This window comes from Myotis yumanensis, unplaced genomic scaffold (genome assembly GCF_028538775.1).
Source record: "Myotis yumanensis isolate MYYU_CA2020_CCGP unplaced genomic scaffold, mMyoYum1.0.hap1 SCAF_15, whole genome shotgun sequence".
In the NCBI taxonomy this organism is placed as follows: domain Eukaryota; kingdom Metazoa; phylum Chordata; class Mammalia; order Chiroptera; family Vespertilionidae; genus Myotis; species Myotis yumanensis.
The window spans coordinates 11,219,429-11,243,410 of record NW_027223766.1 but is presented as its reverse complement, the minus strand read 5'-3'; the positions used below and the strand labels follow the sequence as shown (position 1 = coordinate 11,243,410).

General features: G+C 37.5%; 1 protein-coding gene across 2 annotated transcripts in view; it reads right to left on the bottom strand.

Moving 5' to 3' along the window:
* Positions 1 to 23,982, bottom strand: part of RB1CC1 (RB1 inducible coiled-coil 1) — a 67,985-nt gene that overhangs the window by 25,485 nt on the left and 18,518 nt on the right. For both annotated transcript variants that reach the window (XM_070392321.1, XM_070392322.1), the window contains exons 6-15: positions 23,299 to 23,501; positions 20,254 to 20,680; positions 17,672 to 17,842; positions 11,730 to 11,914; positions 11,412 to 11,598; positions 11,246 to 11,327; positions 10,700 to 10,761; positions 7,286 to 7,389; positions 6,485 to 6,611; positions 4,495 to 6,395 (exon numbers count right to left, since the gene is read on the bottom strand). In XM_070392321.1, coding sequence (XP_070248422.1) covers positions 4,495 to 6,395; positions 6,485 to 6,611; positions 7,286 to 7,389; positions 10,700 to 10,761; positions 11,246 to 11,327; positions 11,412 to 11,598; positions 11,730 to 11,914; positions 17,672 to 17,842; positions 20,254 to 20,680; positions 23,299 to 23,501 — 3,449 coding nt within the window. The remainder of the gene's footprint in view (positions 1 to 4,494; positions 6,396 to 6,484; positions 6,612 to 7,285; positions 7,390 to 10,699; positions 10,762 to 11,245; positions 11,328 to 11,411; positions 11,599 to 11,729; positions 11,915 to 17,671; positions 17,843 to 20,253; positions 20,681 to 23,298; positions 23,502 to 23,982) is intronic.

Genomic DNA, 23,982 nt, shown 5'->3' with positions numbered 1-23,982 from the left:
ATTTCTTTCACATTTTAATTTGACCTAAGTATACGTCCTCAATAAAACATATAAAAGCATGCAACAGATTATCGTAAATTTAACCAGGTAGTGACTCCAGTAAGTCTGCTGTTCCACATATGATATCTTTCCTGGAGCAAATCAACAAGGCCTGGTGGCCTGACATGTAGCTACTGATTTGGTGATTTCTTTCCCATCTATACCTATTAGTACAATTCAGGGGTTGACAAACTTTTTTGGGGGGAGGGGGCGGGGGCGGACAGTAATTAAAAATGTTAGCCAGGTGATCTCTGTCGCAACTACTCAACTCTGCCAAAATCAGCCACAGGCAGTAGGGAAAGGAACAAGCATCTCTATATTCCAATATGGCTGTACTGACAAAAACAGAAACAAGCAGCGGGTTGGACTCCCACAGGCATGGTTTTTTGTCAACCACTGGTGTAGACCACAAGCAGCAGTTTGATTTTACCTAGAGACATCAATATACTTTCACTGTCTGATCTCTGGGTTATAGCAACTCTCCAGTCCTATTAAAATCTAGTTTGTTTTCTTGCTAGTCCTCAAGATACCACATTATACATTTATGGCAATATGCTTCTTAAACCTAGTAAAAAGGAAGAAGTAACTACATGAGCTAACCAGGGAAAGACGTTTATTACCATAGAGTGAGCAATAAAGCCCATGAAAAGTTAGGAGCTGGTCAGCACAGAGAAATTTCTAAGTATCCTGGGGTCTGGGCATGTGAGATGTTCCTTCCATGGTGAACAAGCAAGCTGCCATTAGGTGAGCATCCCTGAATTCTGGGTGCAATATATAGTACATCTGGGTATGCTGCTGTGACTCACTTACCAAATAACATTTAAGGTGGCCTGTTCTGCGAAAGATCCACAGCAAGAGACACTCTTGCAACAGGTCCAAACTATCACGCAAGCTGCTTTACCCCTTGCGCCATATTTACCAGCGGATACTTCAAGTGTCTGCAGCAGGAATGGATACTGTATGAAACTGTTAGCAAGTCCTAAGACAATCAGTTGAGACCCTTAAGATTTTTGGAGCTGGTAACTATTTTCCTCTAGTAAATGGCTTGCTACTGGGTCTATACAGAAACTGAAAGACTTCACATGGTCTCCCAAGTTACCATGTTACCTGAGTTGTCCATCATAAAGTAGATACTAACTCATTAACCGATGAGGCTCTCCATCATCAAATAGATGTGGCATGTATGGGCTGGAGCTTAAACAAATCCTGATGGCACAAGTAAGGTCCAAGAGGTTCAGGTTCCCAAGATTCTTACTCCTGCTACATTGCTTCTTTTCTCTCCATCACAAGTATGGCATTCAATATGGAGGTGGAGGGAAACCAATCAACCTGGTTTCCTCATAATTCTGCACAATATGCTGACACTATTCAAAAGCACAGTTCAAGTATTAGAGCCCACTGAGAAGTGATCCTGAAGAACAGCAGTGAAGGAAAATCTTCCCAGTAGCAGTATATCAAGCAGTGTACTTGGAGTTGCCTAGGAGAAATGGCCAGGACTACAAATCAAGTGATTCATGGATATTAGCCAAAGACTTGACTGAACAGCAAGGGACTTGGAAGAAACTAGACTGAGATCTGGTGACAAGATTTGCAGAAGAGAAATACAGGTGAACCTCTTGAAATGGGCACAAAGCATAAGGATCTGTAAGTCCTCTGAGTATATTATGTCCCACTTTGAGGAACCTCATAATCATCAGATGGGCACGTTGAACATTCTCCGAGTATCAGTCAAATTCTTTAGCCACACACACCAGTCCTGTTCAAAATGCTAATGACATGCAGTGAGATTATGTATGGGCTCAGCGATGGGGGCTGTCACTGACACTGAGCCCCCAATATTTCAGCACTTCCTCGGGAGATGAGCCAGACACTTGGTGACAGGTCAACTACCCTTGACCACTTCCACCATGAAAAGTAATCTGTTCTCACAAAAACAGTCCATTATTCTCTTTCCGTGCCCACAATGTTTCTGCAAGAAAAACCATTCCTGGACTTACAAAATGCCTTATTCATTGCTATGGTATTCCACTAGAATTACTTCTGAAGAAGGGATTTTACTTTACAGTGAAAGACGTGCAGCCATGGATTCATGCCCATGGGAGTCACTAATCTCACCACGTATGCCAATCCCTAAAGCAGCTGGCCTGATACAACTGTGGACCAAACTACTGAAAACTCAGTTACAGCACTCAATGGGTGAAATTTTGCATGGCTAGAGTAAAGAATACATACATGCTCTGCACCTACCTCAGTTGCAGGATTGATCCCTGGCCCCAGTCGGGGTGCAAACAGGAGGCAACCAATCAATGTGTCTCTCTCACATCGATGTTTCTCTCCCCGCCCCACCACTCTCTCTAAAAATAAATAAATAAATGGAAAAATATCCTCAAGTGATGATTACCAAAAAATAAATGAGTCAAATGAAAAACTACAGCAACTATATTATAAGATGGACCATTAATGCCAGTCTCCTCAGATCAACAAGTAAAATCAGCTGAGGTAATGTCTAAGGTAAAAAGTGGGTGTGTAATAGAAGCAAGTTATAAATACCTACTAGAGTTACAAGGCTAATTACAGCAATAAAGACTATAGGACTTAAGATTGCATAAATCAATCAATCTTCATCTTTTTTCCTTCTCCCATTTCCCTAGTACGTAACGTGTTGTGATAATGGTAGTTAACCCTATATTTCAGCATGCAACTTGCAGAATATCAAAAAGAGATGTAGCTGTGTAAAATGAATAGACATCTCTGGGATGGCTAGAATGGCCTAAATTTGACTCTCGCCTTTTGAAGACAGGGTTTGGTAATCTGAGGAGATATGAGACATATAAGCTCAATCACGTTAGACAGAAACATAACATTGCAAGTATCTTTATTTGGAAGTTCAATATGGGTAAAAGAGATTTGTGATTACTAAGTTTAAAACGAGGTATACAGTGCTAGACTGGCGTCATCTTGCCATTGTTCTCACCTCTTTTCTCATCTGCAATGTAAAGCAGATTCTATATTTCCCAGAATCCCCTTTATAACTTCAAGACTGCCAATGAAAAGAACAGGTACAAGTTTGGAGAGCAGAAAAGCAGCCCAGGCTAACTCTCCAGGGGTAGCTGTCTCCAGATGCAGTTTCACAGGAGCCTCCTGCCAAGAAAATGAGAACTACCCATTGTGTGCTGCAGATGGAGCCACATCATTGGGGCTTGAAGAGATTCTTGAATGTTGCAGCAGCTTCCCAGTGAGCCATGGACAACATGAGCTTTGGTGTGTGCTTAATATCTCTTTTCCTCATATTTCACTCAGAATTCTCCTGGCCTTCAGTAGTGACTACTTTGGCCTTACCTGCCCCAGTTCTATAAAACATTTCATGCAGGTTCTAACTCCTATATTACACCCTCTAATTCCCATAGAATACAGAAGAGGTTTAACTGTACACCAATATATATTACACAGCAGAGACTCAATCACAAGTGACTTTGCAAAAGTGGTGAGGCGAGAAACAGAAATTCAAATATAATGTACATATAACTATAAATATATTCAACTGGAAGAAGTAATGATAGAACTAATCGATAATGTTCTAGAAACTTTTTATTAAGCCATAAAATCCTTCAATAAATTTTAAGGAATAGAAAAACCTGAGAAACATTTTCTCTAATAAAAAGTTGTATTAGTAACAATAAAAGTACAAAAAAATGCACTATATAAAACCTGGGATTTAAAAACATTTTTTGAAACACCAAAGAAATAAACGAAGCTGTAATATCAAGAAAATAACAATGATGAAACTATATAGCCCCAATCTAGAATTTAACCTTTACTAAACACTGCTCAGAAAAAAACTGTTATCTTTTATACATACAAACACAATTTAAAAAGAGAAAAAATAAGTAATTTTCAATTGAAGAATTTTGGGGAAAAAACTTCAAATAAACCAAAGAAAATTTATACCCTAACCGATTTGGCTCAGTGGATAGAGAGTTGGCCTGCGGACTAAAGAGTCCTGGGTTCAACTCCAGTCAAGGGCACATGCCTTGGTGGCAGGCTTGATCCCTGGCCCTGGTCGGGGTGGGTGCGGGAGGCAATATTTCTCTCTATTCATCTTTCCCCCTCCCCTCCACTCTCTCTAAAAATCAATGGAAAAATATCCTCGAGTGAAGATTAACAAAAAATGAAATTTGTAAGAAAGGAAAAAGAAGCTCTTGAAAATATTTTGAAATTTTCAAAAAAAATTTTCCTCTAGAAATCCAAAACTCTAATCCATTATTAAAATCCACTACAGATTTTCAAAATGTTTACAATAAACATTTTTAAAGGTTTTTATTTCATAAATATATCTCAATTGCTACATTTACCTAAGATAAATGAATAAATCAAGGTACTGTGCTTGCTTACACACAAAATTGACATTCGAATCACCAATGTTTTTATTTTATAATCACAGACTAAAGTTCTTACCTTTTTCCTATTTGATTCTCAAGATGTTTAACTTTTTCTAATAACTCTTTCTCAACAGCTTCTCTCTCCAATTTAAATTCATTTAGGGCCGTCTGAATAGCTTCTTCTTTTTCACTATTAAGCTTCTGAATTAACTCTTCTCTGTCTTGTTCCTGGTTCATTATGAATTTCTCTTTGTCTTTCTCAAGTTTCTGGATAACAGCTTCATACTTCTCTTCTTGTTGGGTGAGTTTTTCAGCTTTTTGTTTTTCAAGCGCACTCAGTGCAGAGTCCAATTTACCCTGCAGTTCAACTATTTCTTCTTTCAGGTTTTTTTCTATTTCAAATGCTTGATGATGCAATGCTGTTACCTGGTTTAATTCAGCTTTAAGCATATTAGATTCTTCTTCATGTCTACTAATTAACTCTGAAATACACTGATCTTTTTCAATTGTCATTAAAGTTCTTAGCTCTGCCAAGCCCACCTGATAATTGTCATTGTTATCCTGAATCTTTTGGTTTAGTTTACTTATCTCTGTTCTCAAATTTTCCGTCTCTTGTTCAAGGAGAGATTTTAAGGTCTCATTCTGCTGGGTTCTGCTTTCTTCCAGCAAAATTTTTATTTCATCAGTTTCTGCTTCCTTCAATGCAAGTTCAACCTCTAACTTACATCTCATATCCGACAAATCTGAAACCTTGAGTTTTAACTCCTGTAGCTGTCGCTCTTTTTCCTGGATAATTGTGGCATGGGACTCTTGTATCTGATCAATTCTTTGTTGATTTTCATTTTTTAATTTCTCCAAAGAATCTTTGTGGTCTGTCATAACTTTCTCGAACTCCTGTGTGTGCCTGACATGCAGGGTGTCCTCTAATTCCCTTAAATGACTTTGCTCTAAGCTCTGCAGTTCTGTCCTCAACAACTGGATCTTCTCATCATTTTCAACGTGGAGCTTTTTAAAGTCTGTTAACACTCTCTCTCGTGACTCCTTCAGTTCTTTAATTTCACAATTTTGAGTGTGCATTACGTTTTCCATTTCTAACAACTTCTGGTCCTTTTCATTCTGCAGGCAGATGATAGCTTCTTTTTCATGCTTAACCAAAGCAAATTCATTATCTTTATTTTGTAACACCTCCTCAAGGCATACTAAGTCTCCTTTAAGCTTTTTAATTTTGTTTTCATTTTCTTCACTGTCTTTTATTAGCGCATCAAGTTTGTCTTCATAATCACTTTTTAAAGACTGCAATTCTTTCTGATGTTTTTCATTTAGTGTTATTTCCACAGAGTATTTTACCTTTTCAATAATGTTTCTTATTTCTATTGCTATACACTTTAAAGAATTTGAGAAGTCACACTGTTCTTTTTGTACAAATGTTCTGAAGTGGCAAAGGTCTTCCTTGATGGTTTGTATAGTTAATTGTGAGTCTTGGGCAACAACCCTACATTTTTCCAACTGGACATTTAGAGACACATGATCTCCTGAGTCCTCTTTACCACATATATTTGTATCCTGCATACGTCTACTATCTATTGCATTGATAACTGATGAATAAAGTGATTCCACCATCATTTCTGGACTTTGTGGATCACTTATAGGATTAGGAGATGATAAATTTTCTTCTATTACAAACTCATTCACAGCAGACATAAAATCTGATTCAGGACTTTCTGCTAATGAATCCAAATCTAATGAAACTTGGTGAATAGTCTGTTCTCTGTTTGGATGGGGGATAGTTTCAAAATCAAATGTATGTGCATCAATGCTATCTGGAGACAATTCTTCTAAGGGACATACTGCAGGACATAAGGGATCCTGCACAGTGAGTGGAGGAGGAGTTCTTGGTGAGGTAGTTGTTGTAATTCCTGTTGCACTTTCTACTCTTGGTGAGGAAGTCGACTGTGGGGATGTCTGACTCATGGATGCCTAGAAAAGAAAGAGACAGGCTTATATAGCTGCAGCAACATCAACATTTTACACTAATAAAGTGAGCCAATTGAAAGAACTTAATTTGCCTTTTGTTCACTCAGTAGATCTGTAATGGTCTGTGACATTTCATCCAAACTTTGTGCTGCTTTTACCAAGTTATGTAGAGAAAGTACATGCTGGTGTAGAGGTTCAAAGTCACAGAGTAAGGGGACCCTGAAACAAAATGTAATTAAATTAGATTTCTGATTTCTTAGTTAAAAGATGAACTAAGTATAACCAAATATTTTAACCTATGTCAAAAATCACTACTGCAGCCCTAGCCAGTGTTGCTCAGTGGATAGAGCGTCAGCCTGTGGACTGAAGGGTCCTGGATTCGATTCCGGTCAACAGCACATGCCTAGATTTCAGGTTCGATCCCCAATAGGGGGCATGCAGGAGGCAGCCAATCAGTGATTCTCTCTCCTCATTGATATTTCTGTCTCTCTCTCCCTCTCCCTCTCCCTCTCCCTCTCCCTTCCTCTGAAATCAATAAAAATAGTTTTTAACTTAAAAAAATCACTACTGCATTATCATCCTTTTTCAATCATTACCAGAAAGAGCTAAAGAAACCTAAGACATCATCATTAAAATATTAGAAATCTCCCACAGTATGCGGAGCAGAGTGACTACTAGAAAAAAATTAACTGCACATAAGATATTCATTTCTTATTTTCTGATTTTAATAGTCCCCAGAAATTTCCTAAAGTAGTCATAGGAGGGTCAGTCTATCATAAAACAGTTCTCTATCCTGGCATCTCTTAGGAGGGCTGGTGCTACTTTCTACAGTTCCAGAATGATGTAAACAGAGTAAGGTGATATCTACAGTTAAAAATACTAATGACATTTACCTGAGGAATGGCTGAACTTCTGAAGGACAAAGTGATTGCAGAAACTGTAAATCTTTTAATGAAATATCTGGAAGCTCACAGTCAAACTTTCGAGGTTTCTGTGTCTGTACAAAATAATAATAATAATAATAATTCACCACAAAATATACGGATAAATTAATAAATGGTCTCTTACTATAATCAAATTCAGTAAAACAAATAAACAAAAATGCTTCAAGTGATCTACTCACACTTAATAGAAAAAAATAATTAAATATGAAGAACTAGTCAATGACATGATGTAATATTTTTCTGAGTCTTGAATAACTGGGATACACAGTTGTTGATAATCAACTGGTGTATTTGTTCCTGCCTTTTGTTTTCAGCATCTTTTTATGGAAATTCTAACATTTCCGTCAACATTAAAGGAATTATTTGTTTCACTAGTACGTAGATTATTTCCAAATTTTTCCTTGACCTATAAAATGATCATGAAGATCTATCTATCTGGCTCTAGCCCTATATCTACTCCTATCACCTGTTAGCATACCTTGTTGTTTTAACATGCTAAAAATCATTTTTTCCCATGTAACACTTCCTTCCTTGCCATTTTTAAAAATACAAACCCTTAGCCCTAGCCCCGTGGTTGGCAAACTGCAGCTTGCGAGCCACATGCGGCTCTTTGGCCCCTTGAGTGTGGCTCTTCCACAAAATACCATGTGCGGGCGCGTGTAGAGTGCCATTGAAACTTCGTGGCCCATGCGCAGAAGTCAGTTTTTGGCCTGGGTGAGTCTATTTTGAAGAAGTACGCTTGATATTTGGCTCTGTTGACTAATGAGTTTGCCGACCACTGCCCTAGCCCATTTGGCTCAGTGGATAGAGCGTCAGCCTGCAGACTAAAGGGTCCCAGGTTCAATTCCGGTGAGGGGTACATGCCTGGGTTGCATTCTCAATCCCCAGTAGAAAGCATGCAGGAGGCAGCCAATCAATGATTCTCTCTCATCATTGATGTTTCTATCTCTCTCTCCCTTCCTCTCTGAAATCAATAAAAATATATTTTAAAAAATAAATAAATTGCCCTAACCAGTTTGGCTCAGTGGATAGAGCGTCGGCCTGAGGACTGAAAGGTCCCAGGTTCGATTCCGGTCAAGGGCATGTACTTTGGTTGCGGGTACATCCCCAGTAGGAGGTGTGCAGGAGGCAGCTGATCGATGTTTCTCTCTCATCGATTCTAACTCTCTATCCCTCTCCCTTCCTCTCTGTAAAAAATCAATAAAATATAAAAATAAATAAATAAATAAATAAAATACAAACCCTTAGTCAATTAAACAAAAATTCTGATAAGTGCTACCATTTCCTTATAATATGGCTAAGAAATGCACCTTTAAAAATAACTCAATTTGTTTCCATCATTACCTAAGCAGATTGAGAAGTGTCAAGATGCTCTTCATTAAACAGAGTTTCCTAGATAAATAAGTGTGGGAACCCTATTAAATCACTCATTCTTGATATTCAAAAACACATGCATTTAAAGCCCTAAGAAAGCATGCAGCACAGAAAATGGTTTAATAGCTAAGCAGAATGTCTAGGGCAGTGATGGCAAACCTTTTGAGCTCAGCATGTCAGCATTTTGAAAAACCCTAACTTAACTCTGGTGTCGTGTCACATATAGAAATTTTTTGATATTTGCTACCATAGTAAAACAAAGATTTATATTTTTGATATTTATGTTATATATTTAAATGCCATTTAACAAAGAAAAATCAACCAAAAAAATTAGTTCGAGTGTCACCTCTGACACGCATGTCATAGGTTCGCCATCACTGGTCTAGGGGGTAGGAGGGAAATCTACAGCATTTCCTAAACATCTTTGACCATGAAGTCTGCTTTAGAAATATACCAAACTTATTTTTCATGGTTTCAATTAAAGCTACATGAAGAATCACCCTATTTTTATTTATTGAAACATAAATGAAAGAAAGGGGGTCGATGGGTAAGAGAATGAAGAGAGGAAGAAAATAGGCGAGGACAGGAGAAAAAGAAAAGGCAGGAAGAAGGGAAAGAATGAAGGAAAAGGTAGAGGAGAAAGAGAAAGACAAAATACAATTAAGAGAATCTAATCCTATCAATCTTAACAGTATAGTAAGACATCCCCTTGAGTTACGAAGACTCTAAATAAAAAACTTTAAGTATATTTTAAAGCTTTATAGCAATTGGTGTTTTTAAAGCCAAAAGCTTTTTTATGTTGATAAAATATATAGAGATAGATATAGATATCTACACTAATGAGAGAAAATGCAAATTGACCATACCTTCACGACACCCACCAGCCAATCAGAAGTGAGTATGCAAATTAACCTAACAAAGCTGGCAGGTTAATTTGCATACACAGGTGCCAAGTGGCCGGGGACAGGGTGGAATGCTTGCAGGCGTTCCGCACCACCCCAGCCGCTCCAGACCTCTGGGCAGTGTGGGAAGGCAGAAAGGCGGCTCTGGCCAGAGCGAAGTCGGTGCCGACAGCCAGGGGAAGGAAGGTCCATTCTTGCACGAATCTTCGTGCATCAAGCCTCTAGTATATATATATATAAAAGGCTAATATGCTAAGTGTCTGTCCGGGTAATGATGTCACGAAGCAAGGCCTGGCTTCCTCTCCCTAGCAACTAGCTCCTTGGAGTTTCTTCAGCCCAGGAACACAACTTGCTTTATAGCCAGGTGGAAACAATTTACACTGTAACCAAATGTTTGTGAAGCATTTTCCTGTGCCTCATCTCATTTGATCCTCACAGAAGTCCTAGATCCTAGAGTAGGTAGATAGGAGACTCGATGGGATCCTATTTTCTTTTCATTAGCCAGAAAATGGAGATTTAGAAAGCTTAGAAACTTGACCCGACTGATAAGAAGAAATGGTGGACCTTGAAAATGACTTCAGGTTTTCTCACTGTGCAGAATATAGTCAAACACTGCTGCAGTTAAATATTTTACCCTTTGTTCTCCCTGCGTGATCTATAATAATAATGTGCTTTTTGTTCATACTTACTGCTCTGTTGCTGACAATTATCTGAAAGAGAAGTTGGGGTACTTCACTGGGCTGAAAAAAGTTTAGCTAAATCAGAAAGCAGGTCTAATTAAGCAAATTTATTCTATATCTATAAAAGGCTAAGTTAACTTGCGCATGCACGATACATATAAAGCTCTCGCTGGCGCCAATCGCATGCGTGTGTTTCCATCTGTCATTGTCGATCGTGAATTTGGTTGAAACTTCTATTATAGAGAATGGGCAAATAGCGGTATTAAAATATTTCTTCTAATTAATTTCCTTTCAACGTGCACAAATTTGTGCACCTAGCCACTGGCATTCTGATAAATACCACTACTTCTGAAATAAAGGTTTGAACACATACAAAATTTTGTCATGGTTAGGAAATAAATACATACACAAAAGGACGAAGGCCAGGAGTCCAATCCTCTAAACAGGCGATTTCTTAAAAAAGACTTCCCTGTAGAAAGAAATTAATATGATTATAACTTTGAGATAAAAAATTTTTAAAAAAACCCTCTGGTTTGTGAGAAAAAAAAAATTGACAATACTTCAAGTTTAAAATTAATAATGGATTCAACTCTACAGTCCTTAAATATTTCTATGGATTTCAATGCTAATTAAAATCAGATACATGCGCCCTGACCGGTTTAGCTCAGTGGATAGAGCGTCAACCTGCAGACTGAAAGGTCCCAGGTTCGATTCCGGTCAAGGGCATGTACCTTGGTTGTGGGCACATCCCCAGTAGGAGATGTGCAGGAGGCAGCTGATCGATGTTTCTAACTCTCTATCCCTCTCCCTTCCTCTCTGTAAAAAATCAATAAAATATATATTTTTTTAAAACCAGATACATGCTATATAATGCTGTGTTCATATTTATAGACTAAAAACAGCATTTTTTACTAAAAAAAAAAATAAACAAGTTATTAATGAAGAACACTTACTAAATAATTTCCCAAAGGATTCCCTTTTTGACTTTTCAGCTTCATATAATCGCTTTCCATCTGTGACTAAAGCACCAGCCCACTAAAAGGAAGAAAGCTTATGTTAATATCACTCACAAATTTATTAAGACTCATACACAATTAAAACAGAATTCAACTTGCATACCTCCCTGTAGTGTTTTATGAACATTTTTCTCCTTACAACTTCAACAACAGCTAAGCAGTACATCTGAGGAACTGTACTGAGAGCTTCAACAATTTTGACTCTTTCTAACAGCTCTATTACGAGGCGAAGTAAAGCTTGCAATTTCTCTCCATCTTGATCAGCATGAAGCATTACAAAGCAACACCACCTATAGAATGAAATTTACAAACTATAAAAATAATCTAATTTCAATTTAGTGGCAAGAGAAAACACTCCACCACTTGGGAGAAATTAAACATCAATTCTAAACATCCTAAATAAGATAACAAAATCACTTACTTCAATCTGACATGTAGGTTAGTTGCTAGCTCTTGTTTGGCAGTGGTACACTTCTGTTTAATATCCAACAGTTTTCTATGATTTTGCAACATAATCATCAATTGGTTTGCATGACTCAGGCATAAATCAGGTAATACAGATGCATCCTTCAAGTTTTCAGCTCTCATCTGATTAGCTAAAAATCCCTTTGAGAGAAAATATTTTAAAAGGTATTAACTTGGTTACATGAGAGACATGAACATTCACTTAGGAGAAATATCTTTATGTTAAACAAGAACTGTCTTACTTTCAAAGATTGTAAAATCTACTCTTTGAATGGGGAACATGTGGTCATAACAAAAGATTCAGTTTTTAAGAAATCTATACTCTTAATTCTGTTCCATTGTCATACTAGAAAAAAAGTTAAGCCCAGGGAGATAAAATAACTTATCCAGATACATTCAATAACTTAATTAGAACTAGAAAGTATGTTTCTAGACACCTACTACACATGGGTGGGTAAGAGCATGATATTAAATGAAACATGATCAATGACTTAGAGCCATGAAAGAGTAGCTGATTTAATCTTGACCAATGATATTTAATTGTATATTATATACTTCCTCATATAAAAAACAATCAATTAACTTTTCGCTTTTTATTGAAAAGCCATTCCTCTCAGTATTTCTGGACTATCTTTTGTTCCACTGACAGATACATGTTTTGTGCTATCTTTAGAGCAATGACTAAACTGTACAATTTTACAGTATATTTTATTATTTGGTAGGAAAAAACTTTTTCTTAGCTATCCTCACTCATTTATTTTCATTGGTGAACTTTACATAATTTTGTTAAGTAGGGAAGGGATTGGCTTTAGGCTATAAATTTAGATAGATGTGCCATATTTAAAAGTCTTCTTTTGTTCAACCAGCCAAATGAAAGCCCAACAGCAAATACTTTAAAAAAATGTTCAGAGGTTATAATTATAATCTATTGATTAGGTTATTACTAAGTATTTTCATTGTGTTTATAGGGTTCTTTTCCTATTCTATTTACTAGATAATACATTACAGAAGGTTTCGGATTTGAACATTCATCTGACTGCCATACTTGCTGTATAAATGATTATCTTTCTAAGGATTTAACCATACTGATCAGCAAAGAACAGCAAATGTGTCTTCCTAATTTCTGTAGTTCTCTCCATTTCATGTTATTCTAAACATCATGCACATACTTAAATTTAAATAATGTGTATTTAAAATTAAGTCAAAATAGTTTAGATAAAAAAATAAGACAATTTCAATAGTAATTTTATCTTACTTTTCTTTCAAAATGGAATATACTCAACTGTGGCTATACTTTTTCTGTAACTTAATCCATTTAAAAATAACATACTGCTTTTATCTCCTGTCAGTCTTAATAGGTTTTTAATTACTTTTTACTTAATCCAAGAAAAATATAGAATCCCCAAATCTAAATTCTGGACCATTAATAAAGGATTTCCTGACACCAAAGCCACATTATTTGTAATATAGCACACTGAGAGAAAATACACCTAATCCAATCAAGACCTAAAGATCAGAAAAAAACATGCCTGGGCAATGTTTCAGTTCTTTAGGCTGTGCCTAAAGAAATACCAATATAGCCCGACCAGCATGGCTAAGTGGTTAAGTGTCAACCTATGCCCGGTGAGGGCACATGCCCGGGTTGTGGGCATGTGTGGGGCACATAGAAGGTAGCCGATCAATGATCCTCTCTCATCATTGATGTTTCTCTTTCTCTCTTTCTCTCTCTCTCTCTCTCTCTCTCTCTCCTCTTTTCCTCTCTGAAATCAATAAAAATATTGTTTAAAAAAAAGAAATACTAATATAATACAGAATGTCAATAGAAAAATTAAAAATAACCTAAAAAAGCCTTAGCCAGTTTGGCTCAGTGGATAGAGCGTCAGCCTATGTACTGAAGGGTCCCAAGTTCAATTCCACTCAAGAGCACATGCCTGGGTTTTGGGCTCGATCTCCAGTGGGGGGTGTGCAGGAGGCAGCCGTTCAATGATTCTCTCTCATCATTGATGTTTCTATCTCTCTCTCCCTCTCCCCTCCTCTCTAAAATCAATAAAAATAATATAAAAAAATAAACTAAAGAAATACTAGAATATGCACATAAAGATACACTGGGATATTAAAACAATGTTTGTAATAAGAAAAATGAAAATAACCTAAATGACTATCAAAAGAAGTACAGTTAAATAAATTGTTTGATTCATTTTATAGAGGGTTAAAAGAATGACAATGGAGAAGAAACAAAAGATCAAGAATTCAGAGTTCTGCCTCTAGTGATGGCAGACTATGATGTAACAGTAATGTAAACCAACCTTCCCATGGCCTTAGTTATTAGATATCCAAGAAAGCAGTGGAGTCAGACATATTGAAGGCGCCAGGATTTAGGAGGAGGAGGAGACCTGAAGAGGTGAGTTAGGCAACTGGGAATGCTTTGCCCTAGAGACAATTGCTGATGCCTGAAGAAGAACCCAAAGCTAAGAATAAGGTTAGCAATCCTTCTGATAGTTCCTTGTGGAGCTAGAAAATAAAAAATCAGACACCAGTGCCAGCCAAAGAAAATGACAATGGAACACACCCCCAAAAAGCTATCTATCTATACTAATAAAAGGGTAATATGCTAATCAGATCAGACATCTTCCGGACATCCTTCTGGACAAAGCAACAGTGGTGGGGGCCAAGGCAGAGGTGGTTAGGGGTGATCAGGCCAGCAGGGGAGAGCAGTTAGGGGAATCAGGTCGGCAGGGGAGAGCAGTTAGGGGCAACCAGGCCAGCAGGGGAGAGCAGTTAGGGATGACCAGGCCAGCAGGGGAGAGCAGTTAGGGGCGATCGGGCAGGCAGGCAGGCAGAGAGGTTAGGGGCGATCAGGCCAGCAAGTAGGTGAGCGGTTAGGAGCCAGCAGTCCCAGATTGTGAGAGGGACATCCCCCGAGGGGTCCTGGATTGTAGAGGGTGCAGGCCAGGCTGAGGGATCTCCCCTCCCCCCCTAGTATATATATAAAAGGATAAGTGTCCATCCAACCGGTACCTATGACGAACACTGACCACCAGGGGGCAGACGCTCAACGCAGGAGCTGCCGAGCTGAGGTGACTTGGCAGCAGCGGTTCTCAGGTGATGCACCCCTGAACCAGAGAAGAGGGAGCCCGATTCCTTGTGGGGCCGCACGATTCCACCTTCAGCTGTGGGTTATGTTGTTGCTGGAGCACTATTGGCCCCAAATCTAGTTTACTGCACACTTGTGTTTGCATTCTACACCCTTTACGACAGCAACTTTGCAGAGTGCCCTCTTGCACTCCAGAACCCCTCGGGGGATGTCAGAGAACTGGTTTCAGCCCGATCCCTGCAGGCCAAGCTAAGGGACCCCAGCTGTCGGAGGGACCCTGCTCACTCCACAGATGCCCTTCAAGCTATGCCAGCAGGAGGTTGGCTCCAGGGTGTGTCTGGCCCATCTCGCCTAGTCCCGCCCTGCTGGCCACCTTCTATTAATTTCCTTTCAATGTGCATGAATCCATGCACCGGGTCACTAGTATCCTACGAAATTGGTAGACTCACCATCACAAGGACTGGAAAACCAACTTCCCATCTAAATCTCTGAAATGGGATTAAGGTGATGATCTAAGATTGTAATCACCCCTACCATATGCCAAAAGCAAAAAAATTCTCTCTAGAAAACTGTAAGAAACAACAGAAAATATTCATAGACACACAGGCACAGATAATGGTGTTAACAGATATAGCCGTTAATTACTAGTATATGCTTAATGTATTCAAAGAGATAATGGATAAGATCAGATGTTTTGGTAGATAATTTGAAGCTATATAAACAAAAAACACTAAACTGAAAATATAGAGCTAAGATTAACAAAGAATATCAAATCAATAAAGTTTAATAGCTATTCACACCTGAAAAAAAATCTGAAAGTTAATTTGAACTGATAGGTCAAAAGAAAATATCCCAAACTAAGTGCAGATAGATATAATCATACAAAATACAGAAAAGGGTAAATGGGAAGGACAAGGTGAAAGGTCTAATACATGTATAATTAGCATCAATGTAGGAGAAGAGAGAGATACAAAATCAAGATTTGAAGAGAAACTGATTGAAAGCCACAAATTCAAGTAGGACTACAAGCCCAGTGCAGAAAAGCCAAAGAAATACAAAGAAAGCCACATCTTGTCCTATTATAGTAAAACTGCTGAAAACCAAACCAAAGGTAAAGTGCTTAAAAGCAAATCGCTAACAGCCTAGAATTCGCTATCAAGAAAATATCCTTCAGAAATAAAGGTGATTTAAAGAGAATTTCACATAACAAAAACTGAATTTGCCACTAAAAGGAAATAAAGGACATCTCCATGTATATTATACACCAAATATTATTTAAAAGGAAAAAAGCTAATATGATAAATAGAATTGAAACATAAAATTTTGAAATAAAAATCCAAAAGGCAAAATCAGAGACAAAAAAGGACATATAATTAAAAGAAAAATTACAAATGATTGATTTAAAGACAAATATTCAGTATTTACAATAAGCAGACTAAATGTTCCAATTAAAAGATTTCTCAATTTACTTTGAAGCTATAACTGATGCCAAAACTCTGACAAATACATAACAAATAAAAACTACACACATACCACTTAATTCAGTTTGCCAATATGTTACTCTAAATCCAGATATACATAAAAAAGACAATATATTATGATGACACAGTTAATTCCACGAATCTGAACATGGTTCAAAATTAGAACTGCCCATCCATGTGGCTCAGTGGTTGAGGGTTGACCTATGAACCAGGAGGTCTCAGTTCGATTCCCAGTCAGGGCACATACCCAGGTTGCAGGCTCGATTCCCAGTGGGAGGCATGCAGGAGGTAGCCAAGCAATGATTCCCTCATCACTGATGTTATCTCTCTCTCCCTCTTTCTTCCTCTCTAAAATCAATTAAAAATATTTTTAAAAATTAGAACTTAAATGTAACTTTCATAATCTGAGAAAGGGTATCTACTGAAACAAGGAGAGAAAAACCTACTATAAACATTAAAATTTTGAAATGTTGGCCACTTTCTATAGATCAGGAATTAAACAAGAACTCACACTATTGCAGCACTGTATTGGTGTTCCAATCAGTGCAAAAAAGACAAAATAAAGGAATTCAGTTCACAGCACAGTGGCTGAATCCTAAATCACGAGAGAAAAGGAGAGGGTGCAGAAATTACAAGATAAATTCCATCAGTAAATTATACATTTGTACCCATTAAAATGATTACTCATTCGTATGTTCTAATGAAAGAACACACTCACACCACTGGAAAAGCATGTTTAAAAGTCAACTCTTTTGCTATAGACCGTTTCACCAGAGTGCCTGCCAGGGTAGATCGAGGACAAAACTGTGGTGATCCAAACAGTCACTTGTATGGAAGAAAATGTCTAGGTTAATTAATCCCTTTGTGTGTGTGTGATAAACCTTATTTGACAGAATTCCTGGAACATTGCATTAAATTAAACCTAAAAGCCTAAGTATTAGTAAATTCTTTAAGATTTTATATTTTCCTTCTGTCCTTTATAAATTTCATTTTTCTGTGTACTTTTTTGAGAAGGGAGCAGAAAGTATTCACATATTTAGTGCAATGACTGCTTGGTATGTTCTCTCAACACCTTTTTTTCAGCTGCTCACAGCACTTTCATTGCTCATCTTTCAGTTGTCATCTAAAATAGTCTAAGCTCAATTTATTTTATCAAACCAAAATATTAAGAACATGATTTATTACATGGAAACAATAATACTGCACTCACAATATTCAAGGGTGAAGTGAAAATATGGTGCATACCAAATTGGTACTGCACATAAAATAACTTCATAGAAAAGTTACAAATTCCTTTTCCTGAGAGAAGTTTGAAATAAGCACCTGAGCAAGTTCTTTCTGCTCATTCACCAGTCGGCCACAGCTAGCAATCATCTGATCCAGGGCATACAGCCGATCTTCGAGTCCTTTAATGGCTTTCATATTCTGATTATCAAGTTTGGCAATAGTTTGACGGCATTCTACTATAAATGGTCGAATAATCCTTGGATCAAGCTAGATGACAAGAACACATGAATAAATTGTCATCAAATAGTTTGATACAGCTTCAGAGAAAAATACAGGAATCTGAGGTTTTATTTTCAGAAGGTCAAGAATAGGATAATTATGTTAATAAAACACAAGTACTATTGGTTATATGGAAATACATAATTAAGAATATAGCCCTAGTCAGTTTGGCTCAATGTATAGAGCATCATCCTGCAGACTGAGGGTCCCAGGCTCAATTCTGGTCAAGGACATGTACCTTGGCTGCAAGTTCAGTCCCAGGCCCTGGTCAGGGCGTGTGCAAGAGGCAACCAATCAATGTGTCTCTCTCACATCAATGTTTCTCTCTTGTATCTCTTCTCCTCCCTTCCACTCTCTAAAAAAGTCAATGGAAAAATATCCTCGGGTGAGGCTTAACAGTAGTAACAAAAAAGAATATATATTTCCAGGAATTACACATTTCAATCAATGCCACAAACTATTCAATTGTCACTATCACAAATAAAATGTAATTTTCAAGGTCTAAGACACATGTTTCGGTCATTGACTATCTTATCAATCCCACTTCTCTCTAAAACATAAATCTTCAAATGTCTTTCCCTCCTAGAGTGATCGCTGTTCTCAATCCCTAGCTCCTCAAGGAGCTGGATCAACTAGTCTCCCCTTTCCCTTGGAATACTTGACACTGGCAGGCTTTTTGCATGCATTCTCCACAAAACCATTAGGCCAAAGATCACCAATGACCTGTTTCACTTGTGGTTCTTTTACATTAAACACTGAAGACCACCTTTTCCAAATTTTAAAGATTTTGGCATTACCTCAGGCGTTCCTTCACATACCCTTTTCTGGCTCCTTTTCCTACCTAATCTATAAACACAGATGAACCAGAAGCACTCAGTGCTTATTAGGCCATTTTTACTCTTCTTTATATCACTTCAGCATAACTGCTATAGAGCTAATTCCCAACCCTTTTTTAATCCCTGATCCTTATACATTTTCATCCTGTGTTTCTGACTGCTTGTTAATATCTATGTGTGGATATCAACTACTAGAGGCCTGTAGCACGAAGAGATTCGTGCAATAGGCCTTCCCTTCTCCTGGCTGCAGGCACCGGTTTTCCTCCGGCACCCGGGACCCAGGCCTTTGCTCCGGCCGGAGCCGCCTTCCGTCCTCCGTCCTCCGTCCTCCGTCTTCCGTCTTCGCTGCCCCAGCTCGCCTTCAGTCTTCGCTCCGCCTCTTGGAGCCTACGTATGCAAATTACCCTGTTTGTCTATTATTAGATAGGATGATATGTTCTATTACTAACTCATTATAAATGTTTCCTATGGAAATCCCTAAATGGTTTCTTTCAACCCACAATGACATCCAAAAACATAGAATATAGTAAAGGCTTCTGTGATCTGATACCAGTAATTCCTGCCAGACCTACCTTCTTTTGAAACTGAATTGCCTACTGTATCCACACAAACCCTGTGTTTCTCTACTTCTAACCTTGGTTCACCTTGATTGTACCGCCTAGCTTTTAAAGCCCATCGCTGCCTCTCTGTAAGGGTCATAGTCAAATACTACCTCCTTCATGATGCCTTTCATCATCTCTACACAGTCAAAAGGACCGTAAATTATTTATGTACAGCTTCTGGTTCACAGGTAATATACAAAAGCAGTTAAAAATAAACCATTCTAATGTTATTATCAAGAATACAATCCTATCCTATATAATAAAAGCCCAGCGACCAAACAGCAGAGTGACCAGAATGACCGGTCGACCAGTCGCTATGACGCACACTGACCACCAAGGGGGCAGACGCTCAGTGCAGGAGCTGTCCCCTGGTGGTCAGTGTGCTCCCATATCCGGGTCAGCCAAGTCAGCCGAGTGGCGCTCCCACAGCCGGCCATGCCTCCGACTAGTGCACGAATTCCGTGCACCGGGCCTGTAGTGTAATTAATAAGAGGCTACCATTTGTGACACCACAAAAAAGGAAACAGACATTATTTAAATATAGGCAGCACTTCCTTTGCACTGAAACTTGTGCATATGTGAACATCTTCTCACTTTTCTCAAATTTGTGGTAACTGAGTCCAATGTGCACACATTTCCAATCCAAAGTATTGTACAAACCAAAGACTAGCTGTAAATCATTAGAGTGATAAAGGGCTAAAAAGAGATGACTAAAATAGATTCAAATTTTCAACTTAGGCAAAATTAAAACAATACATATAATTAACTACTCGAGAATGTGTGTAGTTCACTGAATGTAAATCATCAGTATAAATAAAACTTATAAAAAACAAAATTTTCTTTTACTCCAAAACTCATTATTTCTATTTTAACACAATACCCATTCTCCCATTTCATAAAGTAATTATTATAAATAATATAATTTCAATAACAAAAAAAGTATCAAATTAACATTACTTACCCTGCTCATTGAATCAAAGCACTTCCTAACTAATGATTCCACATCATTAGGTCTATCTTGAACATTTATCCAGTCTAACAAAGAAACATTAAAAAAAGGCAGATCTCTGTCTTTAGCATCTACTGAAGTTTCATCCTGCTGAGCAGTACTTTGACAAGATTCCCCAATTTCTTTTCCACTTTCAACATCTGTGGTATTTGGGGCTACGTGTTCCACTGACTTGTGAAATGAGGTTAACAAGGATTTGTTAGTTGTCCTAGGCGTATCGGGAGAGAGCACCAGTTCAGTGGAAGTTTTCATCTCAGCCTTTTCTGAGCCTTCCTGTTCAGGTAAAGAATCCATTCTTCCCAAACATTCCCTGTAACTATGTCTGGTTAGGCACTCCAACAGCGGAATCTTGGCCATTACTGAAACCGCAGTTCCTAAACTTAAAATATAAAAGCTTTGTTAGGAAAATAATAGGACTACTCTAATTAGAGATCAACATTTTGAAAGATTAGCATTTTATTATTACAAAAATCTTACCATCTCTCTATTATGCTATACATATGTAAAGCAATCTAGGAGGTGTTTAAATGAAACCTAGTTAGATAGAAAGGTATCAACACATTTAAATTCTATTCTAAAGTTAAGTTTGTCAGTTCACACTAAATAAGTGAACACCTGATTTTTATCAAACCTTAAAATATAAGAAATTCAATCTTACAAAAAAGATTTATTTGTCCTGACCGGTTTGGCTCAGTGAATAGAGCGTTGGCTATGGACTCAAGGGTCCCAGGTTCGATTCCGGTCAAAGGCATGTACCTTGGTTGCAGGCACGTCCCCAGTGGGGAGTGTGCAGGAGGCAGCTGATTGATGTTTCTCTCTCATCGATATTTCTAACTCTCTATCCCTCTCCCTTCCTCTCTGTAAAAAATCAATAAAATATATTTTTTAAAAAAAAGATTTACCATAGCAGTCCCTTAGAAGATATTTTTACCTTTAAGTCAATCAAGGATTTTTGACATACTGAAAGCACAGGATAAAATTAACAATCTTAATAAAGATTAAGGTAACTCTTACATTCATCAGACCCTGAAAATAAAGTAGACATATGTTGTCAAAAGCCATGGGTAAAAGATAAAATCTTGATGATATGTCTTCTGTAAAAACATGTAAAATGATTCAGAGTCCTACATTAAATTGACATATCTAAGTGACTCTCTAAAAAATAGTTACTTAAAAAGGTTTTTATATAAACTTTTAAAAGATATTTCGAGTCTTAATTAATGATTTCCTTCCTTCCCAAGATTTGTCCCATCGTCAACTTGAGGCCAAAATCTTCTAAAGATTCAGCCCACAAAACAGAAACTTGATTTTATTAAAGGTTACTTAAATGAATGAATGAATGAATTTTTAAAAATCCCAATTCAAGGCAATAAAATACCAAACAAAAAACTGAAAGCATATATACATATATATACACACACATACCTTGCTATTTAGAAAATACATTTTCTATATTTTCATATTCATTATATCCCTTTTTAAAAAGAAGCAAAGGGTATCAGGTGTGCTTATATAGGAAGAACCAGAAAACCATCTAAACAAGAGCTAGAACACATTGGCTTTTTTCTATCTTAGCAAGCCTAAATCATATGGCCACATTTTTTTTTAAATGCCAAGATAAGAAACAATTTAATATAGAGAGAAGAAAAATTTCTCATCCAAAATACAGAAATCTGTACAACTTTGCCACAATCAATACACATGAACTGTACAAATTTACACCAGTTCATAATTTACCAAATAAAAGATGACTAACAAAGTTCACAAAATAGATGGTAGTTTGTGGAAAAGACTTTTACCCAATTAAGTACAAGGAAAGTTACAAACCAGACCTCCACTTTCTAAAAATAAGAAGTTTACTCAGTCTTAGAAAAGTACAAGCTAGCAAATGTACAGAGCTGGCTGGTGCTACCACCACAGTTGAAACAGTGTCTTTTTAAGGGTCTTAAATTGTAAAGCCTGTTGCCAAGGCCGATTCTGGTCACTTGCTACTTTCAAGGCCAAAAACACAATATAAGGTGTGACCATTTCCCCAGGTCATGCCTACTAGGTTTGTCTTACGTACATTTATACATATTAAAGTGCTAGGTAAAAGTCTTGTCATAAAACTTCCAGTACTACCTTGTTTAAAATGTTGAGCTTTCCTATGCAGCTTCATATGGCCACATTTTAAAAGGAAATTACATTTTCCTTGATTGGTTAATGTTTTGAAATTTTTTTCCATTTCTATTAGATATATTATTTTTTTTATGTTACCTTTACTGTATTGGAAAGTTGGTAGCAAGATGAGAGGATGCAAAGATTCTTTGGGTCAAAAGTATTTTAAGTCTTTTACATAAAGAAAACAACACAAAAAAAAAGAAATGTGGGCTGAAACCAGTTTGGCTCAGTGGATAGAGCGTCAGCCTGCGGACTCAAGGGTCCCAGGTTCAATTCCGGTCAAGGGCATGTACCTGGGTTGCGGGCACATCCCCAGTAAGAGATGTGCAGGAGGCGGCTGATCGATGTTTCTCTCTCATCGATGTTTCTAACTCTCTATCTACCTTCCTCTCTGTAAAAACTCAATAAAATATATTAAAGAAAAGAAATGTGGAAGATCTGTAAATATGTGGTGAGGAAAACAGGCCATTATTTTGGAGTCTATAAAAGGCATCATAGGTCAGCCGGTGTGGCTTAGTGCTTGAGCTCCACCTATGAACCAGGAAGTCATGGTTTGATTCCTGGTCAGGCCATATGCCCGGTTGCAGGCTTGACCCCAGTAGGGAGCATACAGGAGGCAGCCAACCAATTATTCTCATCACTGATGTTTCTATCTCTCCCTCTCCCTTCCTCTCTGAAATCAATAAAAATAAGTTTCTTTTAAAAATTAAATCATATCATAAAGTCTCAAAAAATGAATTTTGATTATGTCCTACTTTAAATATTAATTACTAAAACTACTGATACTTTGCAAAGATATTTTAAACATCTTATTATCCATTTTAATGGCACACATACTGAGTAAGTTTTAGCTTGATGTCTTCTATGGATTGCAGATAATTTGAATAAATATTTTCAAACTTGAAAAGTAGCTTTTGGTATGAATTTGAACAGTCCTCCAGATTGGCCATGATTGCAGCCCAGCCCTGGTGTTGAAGGTGTTCATCATGGACCAGACTTTCACAGAAGGAGCTAAGTTTCTTGGCAACTTCATACATTTCCTACATTGAAAAAGAAAAAACAGTAAAAAAAAGGTAATTTGTCTGTGCACATATCTATATATGTACTTACATGTGTGCATGAATGCATTTTGAACACATTTTAAAGAAAGCATTGTTAAGGGAATGCTTTAGTTTATCTTGTGCCTGCTTATTATAATAGTGGAGGAAGAAAAACACCTAACTCATTGCTGCTGGGAGTATATACTGGTAAAGCACCTACTGAGGGCAACTCAGCAATAACTATCAAAAGTAAAATGGGTCCAGGTGGTGTGGTTCAGTGGTTGAGTCTTGACCTAGGAACCAGAGGTCATGGTTTGATTCTAGGTCAGGGCACATGCCCAGGTGGCCAGTTCAATCCCCAGTGTGGGGCGTGCAGAAGGCAGCCAATCAATGATTCTCTCTCTGATGTTTCTCTCTCTCTCTCCCTCTCCTTTTCTCTCTGAAATCAATAAAAGTATTTTTTTTAAAAAAGAGCTTAATC